General features: G+C 41.4%; 2 gene segments (V, D, J or C); both read right to left on the bottom strand.

Annotated features, from left to right (window-relative positions):
- Window positions 1-277: 277 nt before the first annotated feature.
- LOC116084808 lies at window positions 278-993 on the bottom strand. The segment is given in 2 exon segments: window positions 278-596; window positions 727-993. Coding segments are annotated over 2 exon segments (360 nt in total).
- Window positions 994-6,398: 5,405 nt separating this feature from the next.
- LOC116084145 lies at window positions 6,399-7,152 on the bottom strand. The segment is given in 2 exon segments: window positions 6,399-6,856; window positions 7,036-7,152. Coding segments are annotated over 2 exon segments (510 nt in total).
- Between the last annotated feature and the right edge of the window lie 4,734 nt (window positions 7,153-11,886).

Below are 11,886 nucleotides of genomic sequence, written 5' to 3'. Positions count from 1 at the left end.
GCTGGGAGAGGTCCTGCACTTAGAAAGAGTGAATTATTTCTGGGGATCAAAGCCTGGATGAATTATTTCTGGGGATCAAAGCCTGGGTTCTTTCTAGCACTGACATCTATCCTATCCTGTCAGAATAGCCACAGATACTTACATTTGTAGGAATTTGGCCTGTGATTCATTGGTGTTTTTCAGGAAGCAAGGGAATACCACTTTAATGAAAGCACATAGACTCCCTCATAGGCCCTCCCCCATTCAGCCTTCCTACACCCTTGGTTCATGTGAAGCTTCCCCTGCAGTCTATCTCACTGTGTCACTCACAGCACAGTAGTACAGGGCAGAGTCTGACAGCTGTGCTGAGGACTTCTGCAGATGGAAGGAGCTGTTGCTCTTATGGAGAGTAGCGTGGAACCCTTGGTGCTCGGTCCTCTTGTTGTCCATGAAGCTACTCAGGAGTAGCTGAGGGGCTTCGTTGAGATACTGCACATACCAGAACAGGAAAGTATTTGAGTAAGTAGTCTGATAGGTGCAGTTCAGCATCACAGGCAACCCCTCTGTGAGAGTGAGCAGGCCTTCTGTCTGGGTCACTGAGTCTCCATTGCTCCTTCCTGAAAATAAATGTTAAAAATAAATGAGTGAATACAGAGGAATTACATTTTTATGTGGGGAGGAACACTAAAGACTGCCAGAGTTGTAAGACAATGACATCATTAACCCTTAGAGTAAAATATAACTTACCGAGCATTACGAGGAGCACAAGAACTGAGCACGTGTCAGGAAGCATGTTCATAGAAGAAATGACACTTGGTCCTGGAGGGCACCAATCTCACAGGACAATTCTTCAGGATCTCCTCAAACTCCTCACTCACAGACAAGGACTCTGTCTGCTCACTGAGTCTGTCAAGTTAAGTCCCCACCTGAATGAGATGCTAACCACATCTGAAGAGGCAGCGCCCTCTGCTGATTTCCCTTCAGCCTGCACCAGGGATGTCTGCACAGCACATTGTAAATAAACTTGGAGCCTCACCCCAAGGAGGCAGGCCTCAAGTCTCCAGTGGATGCCTGAAATCACGAGTGTTACTGAACTATGTGTATCCTATGGTATTTAGTTTGGTGAGTGTACATAAAAGAATATACACACACAAATAGACCTCTGGTATAATTTATCTATTTTCTCACTTTTATTAGTTCTTAGAGAATGTTATGCAAAGAAGCTTGATTTTATTCATCTGCTCTTTTCAGTCTAACCTAGTTCTGTGTCCACAATCCCTTTCTAAAATAAAACACATCAACTTTTGTGTTACAGGTTGTGAAATCCATGTACTCTCAGATATTGGGGCATCAGTGGTGGATAGTCTATGCACCAGGAGCTGCACTCTTAAAGAAAACAGTTGGAAATGTCCCCTTACCTTTTCCTGGTGGAATTTTGTCATGTCAACCTCTTTGAGTTCACATGTGCGGTTGCCTTGCTATGTCCAGAAAACTGCTTCCTTGTAGTCACCTGTTGTTCCAAAGCAGGGGGCCTGGGCTGTGCCCTGGCCTGGTTAAGGCTCTCTCTCTTCCTAGTGGCAGGGGGCCTGCTGCTGAGGCCCCGGGTCTCTCTCTCTCTCTCCCTGGGGATGACCTGTTTGCTGCACGGCACCTTAATTAAAAAGGAGGCAATGTATGAATGAGTTATTTTACTGTGGGAAAGAGAAATATGCTAGTTAAGTAGAGAGAAAGAAAGGAGAGGAAGGAGAGAGAGAGAAAAGAAGAGGAAGAAAGCAAGAGAAGAGAACAAAGAACAGAGAGGAGAGAAAGAGAGTAAGAGACCATGAGAGAGAAATAAGAGAACAAGAGACCTAGAGGAAGAGGAAGTAAGAGAGTGAGGAGGGGGCAAACCACCCCTTTTATATTATGGGGCATGGCATGCCTGGCTTGTGGTCAGATGACTGTGTGCAAGGTCCAGCTAGAATGCTGGGAGTTTGAGACAGTGTCTGCCTGATAGAGCACACATCTCCTGCAGGGACAGCTGTGAGGGGTCTGGGCTGAAATCTGAGCCATTGGTCTCAGGCACAAATCACCCTTATGAACAAATTATTTTGCTCAGTGGGTCTCTGGGGTTCCAAGGTGGCTGCTCTACTGGACTCCAGCTGTCAGAACTGCCCACTGCCCCACAGTCACCCACCATCTATGGCTCTTACAATTTTCCACCCCCTTCAATGACCTCTGAGACTAGGGAGGAGGGTATGGGATATAGATGTCCCATCAGGGGCTGAGTCAGCTACACTCTCTTCTTCCCTAAAGCACAGTGAGTTCTGTTCTCTGATAATCTCCATGTGCAGCAACAAGGGAAATGATGAAATTCTATGTCAAGTTTTAAATGGTAGAGGATGCGGAAAACTGCCCTAAATTGTTTGAGTGACTTGAAGCTAACATTCTTATTTTGTATATTGATGAATGTGTGATAGCTGGCACTTGAAAACTAGCAACTGGAAAATGCTGTGCTGAAAAGCCTGTGGTACAGGATGTGGATGGTGCTCGAGTCCCCATGGCAGATTTGAGGATGGATGGATTGCAGGGCCCTGTGGAGCAGGGTACACTTGCTGCACAGAAGTATATGGCTTAGTCAACAGGCTGACGGTTTATGATGTGCAGGGAGAAGGGTTTGGCTTCTCTCATGATGCTCTCTGGCCATTGTTTACCATGTTTGTCACTTTCTTGAATATGATGGTTCTGAATTTTGTGTTTTTGTGGATTTTTTTGTATGTGCATGTGTCTCTGCATGTGTATGTGCTTCTCATGCTTTTTACTTGGTTGTGTTTTTTTGTTTGTTTCTTTTGTTCTATTCTGATTTGGCTGTTTATTTGCTTGCTTGTTTTCTAAAAAGAGAGAGAGAAGATGTGGCGTTATATGCGTGGGGAGGTGGGGAGGATCTGGTAGGAGATGAGGGAAACAAAACTGATCAGAATATTTTACACATAAAATATATATTTTCAATTTTTTCAGAAAAGAATAGCAGTGGTACAGCCTAAGTCGTACTTGCTCCAAGTGCTCATGTTACACAGATTGGAGCTCTTGTTTCTTGTTGGTAGACAGACTGAACCATGTTCTTTCTACACATAACATACATAGCTAAAAATGGTGGATTTTACAAGAAGTAATTGTTCCTGCAAGAGTGAGGTAGAAAAACAAGCCTAACCCCTGGCTGCACATACCTCCTGGCTCTAAACAATGACAGAGGCCCAAGATGAGAAAATATTCACTTTTTGGATGTGACTTCCTTGAAGAACCACTGTGGTCTGCGATACCACAGCAGGCCATGTTGCTGTTGGTGGTCCATGCTGCTGCCCCAGACTGCAACATAGTCTGAGATCCATGCGGACATATAAATCTGTACAACTGCTTGATGCCTTGGTGATGTCCCTGGGCTTTGCTCCCTTGTGGAGCCATGTGGATGTGAGTAGTATGTGTAAACCACCTGAGACCACATTGAGGCTCATCGTCTGTGCAGTTGCTGATAGCCATGATACACCCAAGGTCAGTGTTATGCCTTCACCCTTGTTACCACCTAACCCTGGGCTGCTTGAGGCCATGTTAATGTCCAAGGGTATCGGAGGAGCTGGCCCCGCCCTTTAGTGGCAGTCATACAAAGGCACTAGCTATGGATGAGGAAGAGCTGGCATACCCCTCACTCGCCATAGCACTGCAGTATGGGGGTTGGGGGGGGAGCAGGGAATATGAAAACCAGCTCCAAACATCACCTCATGGCTCTCTTCATAGGATGGCTTCTAGCATGGATGTAGGAAGAGGAAGATGCATTCTCCCTTTGAGGTATGGGCACTAGGAATTTGACCATGCTCCAGTGAATATATGGACCATACAAAATGAACATTGTCCCCTTTTTGTGGGAGGAGGTCAAGAGGGGAAGGCATGGCTATGAGAAGATTGGAAGGCAAGCACGGCCAGGGCACATGCTGTGAGATTCCCAAATAATAAACTAAAATTAATAATAATAATAATAATAATAATAATAATAATAATAATAGTAATAAAAGTTTATTTTATGTCTTGTCTAGAAAACTTCTAAAACTGCTATCTGTAGGCCTCCAGCTCATTTGCTTATTAAACAAATATTTTCAAGTCAAGATTAATCAGAAATGGAATTAGGAATTATCATGATCAGTTAGGAAGCCTTTTCAGGGGACCACCTTTCTCGGCCATGTTTCCACTTTTTGATCTCACCTAACTCTATACCTATATCCTACCAAGAACCTAGGATTAGGGTGGATACTATTTGAGCACTCTCTGAGATGACTAAATCAATAATTCTTACTGCAAAGGCTGCCACTCTAGTGACATCACTTCTAGCTATGCTCACAGAAAACTTACTGGCAATTAGGGATTGTTTATTGTCTGGAAAGCTCAGAAAAACCTATATTTTAAAGAAGTGTAGTTGCAATAGGGATGGAAGCTCTATGAATCCCAAGAGGGTCATTTAATCTGTAAAGTTCTAGAAGAAAAAGGTTTTAGCCAACCAGTCACTGTTATAGCCACTAGGCTGCAGTTGTAAAGGGAAAACAGCAATGGTCAGATAATCAAAGTGGTATGGTGTTTTTGTTTTTTGTTTTTTTGTCTGTTTTTAAAATTAATTTATTTTTTACACTCCATACTTCCATTCCCCACTCCCCTTCCACCCTCTGACTGTTCCACATCCCATACCTCCTCCCCAATCCCCCACCAGTCTCCATGTGGATATCCCCATCCCCCACCCCACCTGACCTCTAAACTCCCTGGGGCCTCCAGTCTCTTGAGGGTTAGGTGCATCTTCTCTGAATGACCACAGACCTGGCAGTCCTCTACTGTATGTGTGTTGAGGGCCTCATATCAGCTGGTATATGCTGCCTTATTGGTGGTCCAGTGTTTGAGAGATCATGGGGGTCCAGATTTATTGAGACTGGTCCTCCAACAGGATTGCTCTTCTCCTCAGCTTCTTTCAGCCTTCCTTAATTCAACAACAGGGGTCAGCTGCTTCTGTCCATTGGTTGGGTGCAAATAATTGCATCTGATTCTTTCAGCTGCTTGTAGGGTCTTTCGGGGTGCAGTCATGATAGGTCTCTTTTTGTGAGCCCTCTATAACCTCAGTAATAGTGTGAGGCCTTGGGACCTCCCCTTGAGTTGGATGCCACTTTGGGCTTGTCACTGGACCTTCTTTTCCTCAGGCTACTCTCCATTTCCATTCCTGTAATTCTTTCAGACAGGAACAATTATGATTCAGTTATGTGATTGCTATAGTGGCTATAACAGTGACTGTCTTCCTGCTGGAGGTGGGCCCTACAAGTTCCCTCTCCCTACTGTCAGGCATTTCATCTAAGGTCCCTCCCTTTGATTCTTGCAAGTCTCTTACTTCCTAGGTCTCTGGTGCATTCTGGAGGGTACCCCTAACCTTCTATTTCCTGAAGTTGCCTGTTTCCATTCTTTCTGCTGGCCCTTAGGGTTTCAGGCCTTTTCCCTCACCAAATACCAGATCAGGTTCCTCTTCCCCCCTAATTCCCCCTCCCCGTTCACTTTCCCTCCTAGGTCCCTCCCTCCCCATTTGTGGTTGCTTTCTTCTGCCTTCCAAGTGGGACTGAGGCATCTTCACTTGAGCACTTTGGCTTGTTGACCTTTTTGAGTTCTGTGAACTGTATCTTGGGTATTCCATACTTTTTTTTTGGCTAATATTCACTTATTAGTGAGTACATACCATGCATATCATTTGAGTCTGAGTTACTTCACTCAGGATGATATTTTCTGGTTCCACCCATTTGCAGTTTTGTATATATATATATATATATATATATATATATGCAAATATACAAATAGACATATATTACTTTTAGATATATATTATAATACAATATAATAATATCTATAAGATAATGTATCAACATTTTGGTATATCCACTGCTAAAAGCAGGACTGCAATATAAGGTCTGCAAATATGTCTCTATAATTTATAATTTATTTCTTGGTTTTGATCCTTTTTGAAGCAAAGTATTTGTTCTATAGTACATAATTAAATGTATTATAATTTTAAAATGTAAAAATATAATGGAAATTATGTCTTCATTTAATAATAGCATTTGTTTGTCTTACCTTTTGATAACTTAATTAATTATATCTTCAAGAATTAGTACTTTTATTTGCTTCATGTTGAGCAGATTAGCTGGAAGGATTATCATTGCTCTTTAAACAGAGGATGGAAACAGTTGCTCTCAGTTTTTCATTTTTGGAAAATGACCCAATTGACTCAGGACTACTTAAGAGAGGTTTTATATTTTATGACATTAACACTAGCATTTGATGAAATGCAGTGCATATTTTAGTCATGTGGGATGATGTTTCTAGGCATTTAACACTCTACAGGTCAGCATCACATCAGTCTGAATTTAAGTATGTTCTTCTGCAGTGGGATTTTCTTTTCCTAATGCATTCTCTGTAATTGGTGGAGATCTGATGAAGCCACAGTTATGAGAAGCCACCTGCATAGTCTGCCTGTGGCAGGGGCTGTAGCTGCACACCCAGCTGCAGTTTGGAGCCAGGCTGTAAGCTGACTGGGAGCACTGTGCCTGAGCAGCACAGAGGTAGGTGCCTGAGTCCTCCAGCTGGGCATCCCTGATGTGTAGGGTGCTGTAGCGCTCCTTAGAATTGAATGTTGACTTTAACCTCCCAATCTCCTTTGTTCCTGGAACCAGGTAAAAAAGATTGATGAGGCCTCCCCTGGGATTCTGTAGGAACCACTGCACAGTTGTCATGGTGATAGAAAAATTGCATCTCAGATCAGAACTGGTTCCCTCTTGGAGACTCAAGGCTGAAGGACTTTGCTCCACCTGATTTCCTTTCACCCCTGCTTGAAAACAGAAAAGCAAACTAGAGTCAAAGAGAGATTTTCACCCACACCAGTCAAATACCCCAGGAGACACCCATGAGGAAGAATGCACAGATTTTCATCTACTTTCTCCCCCTCCACTACCTAAATTTCTGGAGAATCCCTAATAGAAAGAAACTTAGCTGAGCACAACTCACAGCAAATCTGCACCCACAGAATCGCCAGCACAGCTCCCAGGATCCTCTGCATGGCCTTTGTCCTATCTCGGGGATGTCTTCTCTCCAGCTCTGAAGAGTGTCTGGTGCCTAGACACAGTTGTACTTACAGACTACGTGCTCTCTCTAAATCACTGAGCTTCCTCATTCAGCTGAACGTGAAACTCCACCCACCTCCAGCTCATGACTTCACTGTAATTGTTCCAGAACTGTGGAGAACTTTGATGTAGAGCCCAGGACACTATTTTTCTAATATTATATGTACTAAAAGGAGTTTGGGGGAAATGTGTGTGGAAGGGGAATATATTAATCAAGAATGCTAGTGAGAAAAGTAATGGCTCCAGTGGGTAAAGCAGAGCCCTGCAGAATCCTAGCAAGATTGTATGACCTTTTGTTTTTCTGAAAATTTTCACACAGTATGTTAGGATCATTGTCTCTTCTCCTCCATCATGTTCAAGATATTTCCCTCCTCCTCACCCATCCAACTCTATGGCCTTTCTTTTTCTCTCTCTTTAGAAAGCAAACAAACAGGCAAGCAAACAAATAAGAATCTCCTTAAAAACAGAATTAAAATAAAAATAGCAAGAAAGAAAAACATACCACACACACAGACCCATAAAACACAAGGCAAGTAACCACAAAATATAGATGAAAGACCAGTATGACAAGAAAAGGATAAGAAATAGAAAGGAAGGAAGGAAAGAAGGAATGGAGAGACGCACGGAGGAAGCAAGGAAGGAAGGAAGGGAGGAAGGGAAGAAGGAAGGAGGAAAGGAAGAAAGGACACAAAGAAGGAAGGAAGGAAGGGAGAGAGAGAGGGAGGGAGAAAGGAAGGGTTCAAACTAAGCAATATGACGTAGCACCACCATTGGATTCATTCTGTATTAGTCACCGACTGCTGAGCAAAGGGCCCTTCCTTAAGTGTGATTATTGTACCCAATTAGAAAGCCCTGATTGGGCCCTTAAATTACACAATGTGACAAGTCAGTATGCAATATGCTATACAAAATAAAAAGAATTACTTGCAATTAAAATTTTTGCAAGGCCGTGGTGGCACATGCCTTTAATCCCAGCACTTGGGAGGCAGAGGTAGGGAGATTTCTAAGTTCGAGGCCAGCCTGGTGTATAGAGTGAGCTCCAGGACAGGCAGGGCTACACAGAGAAACCCTGTCTTGAAAAACCAAAAATAAAATAAAATATAATATAAAAATAAAATTTTCATATACATAGAAAATGTTCCCAACATGGTTTTGTTGTTTTAAGAAAAACAAGGCATGTCTGGGTTTCTATCCTGATTTACTTTCTAACCTGTGACTTCTGTTTAGTTCTTCTGCTGTGCTCAGCAGGGAAACATGGCTGATTCAGAACAGGCTATGCATGCTTGGTCAGATGAAGTAAGGCTCTCTCCCTTCTTGTTTTTCAACTATTATATTGACCAGTTTTCTGTTCAAGAAATAGTTATTATTTTTCTTTTTAGTTTAGAATGTTTATTGCATATATTATATATGACAAAGGTTATTGCAATAATTTCTAGTTCTTTGATTTTATGAAACTTTAGGTATAAAACTAAAAAATAAAAAGTAGTGAAGACTTTTCTCTTGTGTGTCCATCCTCATAATAGAGGAGATTCTATTTTATTTACATATGTTCAGAGAATTGTCCTTGAAATAGATTTATAGACACATGAGATCCAGTGAACAGGCTCTAGATTTCTGTGCTTTAATACCCAATGATTGCCTTATATCTGTATGTCTATTATCAGCTCTTCAAACCTCAGCGAAACCTAAGAAAAAGTAATTTCTAGGAATCCTGCAGTGCCCCCTAGTGAACCCACACAATCAACATAAATGACTTCAGGATGTCTTCATAAGTCTCATTAAACCAGACCTTCGTTTTCTGGTAAAGGAAAATGCAAAAGTCAGAAGACAAGAGTGTCTAGATGGAGTTCTCAATAGAAGAAATAAAAATGGCTGAAAGATATCTTAAAATTTTTTATCAGCCTTAGCAATTAGGGAAATGCAGTTTAAACAACTTTAAGGTTTCACCTCAGGCCAGTAAAAATAACTAAAACAACTGATAACAAATTCTAGTGGCAGGTATAGGGGTAAGGAACCCACATTCATTGTTGGAGGAGGTGAAAATTGGCAGAACTCCTCTGGATATTAGTGTGAAAATCTTCAGAAAATTAAAGACAACATGACCCAGCTATGCCACCTCTTTGTGTATGTCCAGAGAGCACCACATCATACTCCAGATACTTGCTTAGCTATGTTTGATGCTGTTCCATTGACGGTATCTAGGAAACGGAAACAACCTAATGTCTTTCAACTAGTGAACATAATGAAAATGTGGCACCTATATGTAATGGAATGTTCTTCAATGCAAAGAAAAATGGCATCATATACTTTTCAAATAGATGGATGGACCTAGAAATGATTATTTCTGATGAGATGACCAAGATCAAGAAAGACAAATGTCACATATTCTGCCACTGAACTCCTAACTCCAATGGAAACTACAGAGGTTACTAACTCCAAATCTTCACATGGAAGTATACAACCTGGTGTAACCACAGAGGCCAGAAAGGTACAAGGGACCATGTGGTTATGGAGAAGAGCTAGAGTAGGAAGAGCAAGACAAGCAAATTTTAATGGAAGAAATAAGAAAAATGAGGAGAGGATAATTGGAATGGGAAAAGGACATCAACACAGAAGGAGAAGGTGAAAAATGAAATAGTAGTAACCATGTCTTTTTTTTCTTTTTTAAGTTGGATATTTTATTTATTTACATTTCAAATGTTTTCCCTTTTCCCAATCCCCCCCAGAAACCTCCTATCCCATCTTCCCTCCTCCTGCCTGTATGAGGGTGTGCCACCACCCACTCTGGCCTCACTGCCCTCGCATTCCTTTACACTGGGGCATCAAGCTTTCATAGGACCAAGGGCCTCTTTTCCCACTGATGCCCAAGAAGGCCATCTTCTGCTACATATACAGCTGGAGCCATGGGTCCCTCCATGTGTACTCTTGGTTGGTAGTTTAGATCCTGGGATCTCTGGCAGGAGCCTGATAGAGCTGTCTCCTAAGAAGCTCTGCCAGAGCCTGACATATACAGACACAGAGGTTCACAGCCAACCATTGAACTCATCAGAGGGTCCTCAATGGAGGAGTCGGAGAAATGACTAAAGAAGCTAAAGGGATTTGCAGTCCCACAGAAGAACAACAATATCAACCAACCAGTAACCATGTCTCTAAAGAAAGGCAAAAAGAATCAGATTAGTATCTATTTACCTAAATCACTTAAACTACATAAGCTTTGGTATATGTGTATACATATACACACATAGTCTAAATTAAATGTTTCCATCTGAACTGACAATACTCCCTGAAGAGCCATATATATCTAAGAAAATCCTCAATACCAGTAATGGGAATTCTCACTGAAGTTAGTTGTCATGGAAATACAATATTATAGAGTATCACTCTCAAACTTTGGCAGTATTCCAGAAGTTTCTGTGAGTCTCTATTGTTGATGACACTGCATTTTGAACAGATGACCCAGAGGATCAAAGCTTGATTGACTTGAAATTTACCTCCCTGCTGATTAATTTTCTTGGTATCAGAGGGTATCATGTAAGCTTTCAGGGGAGTGAATCAGCCAATTATTCTTCCCAGATACGATCCCTATAACTGCAATGACCAATATGGTATGAAAACCTAAGGATTCAATAGTTGTATCTTGGTTGGAATAAACATCTTTCTAATTGGACATAAGAAATAACTCAACAAGAGGAAAACCACGTGTGGTACTGGAAACCTAGCCAACTATGATGTGGGGTTTGTGAAGTTACAGATCTTGGAGGAGAACCTACAACTCTCATCTTTCTAAACCAGCATAACTCCTAATTTCATTCTAAGCATCTATCATTTTACCCAGAGATAAGTATAGTCTTCACTCCTCTTCAAACAGTTTCTTCTTTTCAAGGAATGTAGATCCATTACAGAAAACTACAACCAAGGAAACTGCAGAGAATAAAGTGAACATGTGGTGTTTTGCCTCAATTGATCCATCTACAACACAATTCCTGCAGCCAAAATTCAGCAAACACTGGGGCAGAGGGGACCAAAAGATTTTAAGAGCCAGAGAAACAAGAAGGATTCTGAGATTCCATCTCTTAGACATGTCAGGGAAACTATACTCATGAAGTCTCAATGACATAGTTGCCAAAACAAGACCTGAACAAGGATGACACCCAGACACAAGATAAGATAGAAGGGAGAAATCTCACAGTCTCAACTCTAGACAAAGAACTATAGACAACTAAGGAGTGCTGACAACAGGAGAAACAGCCTTAGTCAAGGAAGATCCTCCCAATTTCTTATTGGACACAATGTGGTCATCCCTAAAATCATATACATACAAGGTACATTATACAGTATGAGCATATTGTGTCTATATATTTAGGAATCTATATGTAAAAATACTTATAGAAAAAGTAGCCAGAGGTCTTGAAGTTATGGTGAGGTGGGAGGAACTATGTTGGAGAGGTTGAAGTGAGAAAAGAAAAGGGGGAAAAATAAAGTGCTTATACTTTAATTTCATCTTTTTAAAAAAAGAGCAAACAGTGATACAAGTCATTAGTTGTCAATCTAAAGAAAACATAAATACATATATTAACATATCATCAAAGAATAAGACCTTGTGAGTGTACTGACTTCAGGTACATGAAAGACTAACACATAGAAGTTTGGGTAAAACCTTATGAGGAAGATAGACTGGAGACTGGGGGAAGAAAGAAAGAATGACAGTCTCTGACCTGCCAATTCTGTTTATCTC

Source organism: Mastomys coucha, unplaced genomic scaffold (genome assembly GCF_008632895.1).
Source record: "Mastomys coucha isolate ucsf_1 unplaced genomic scaffold, UCSF_Mcou_1 pScaffold9, whole genome shotgun sequence".
Lineage (NCBI taxonomy): Eukaryota > Metazoa > Chordata > Mammalia > Rodentia > Muridae > Mastomys > Mastomys coucha.
Note: the sequence above shows the minus strand (reverse complement) of the source record. Positions and strands in the feature narration are given on the sequence as shown.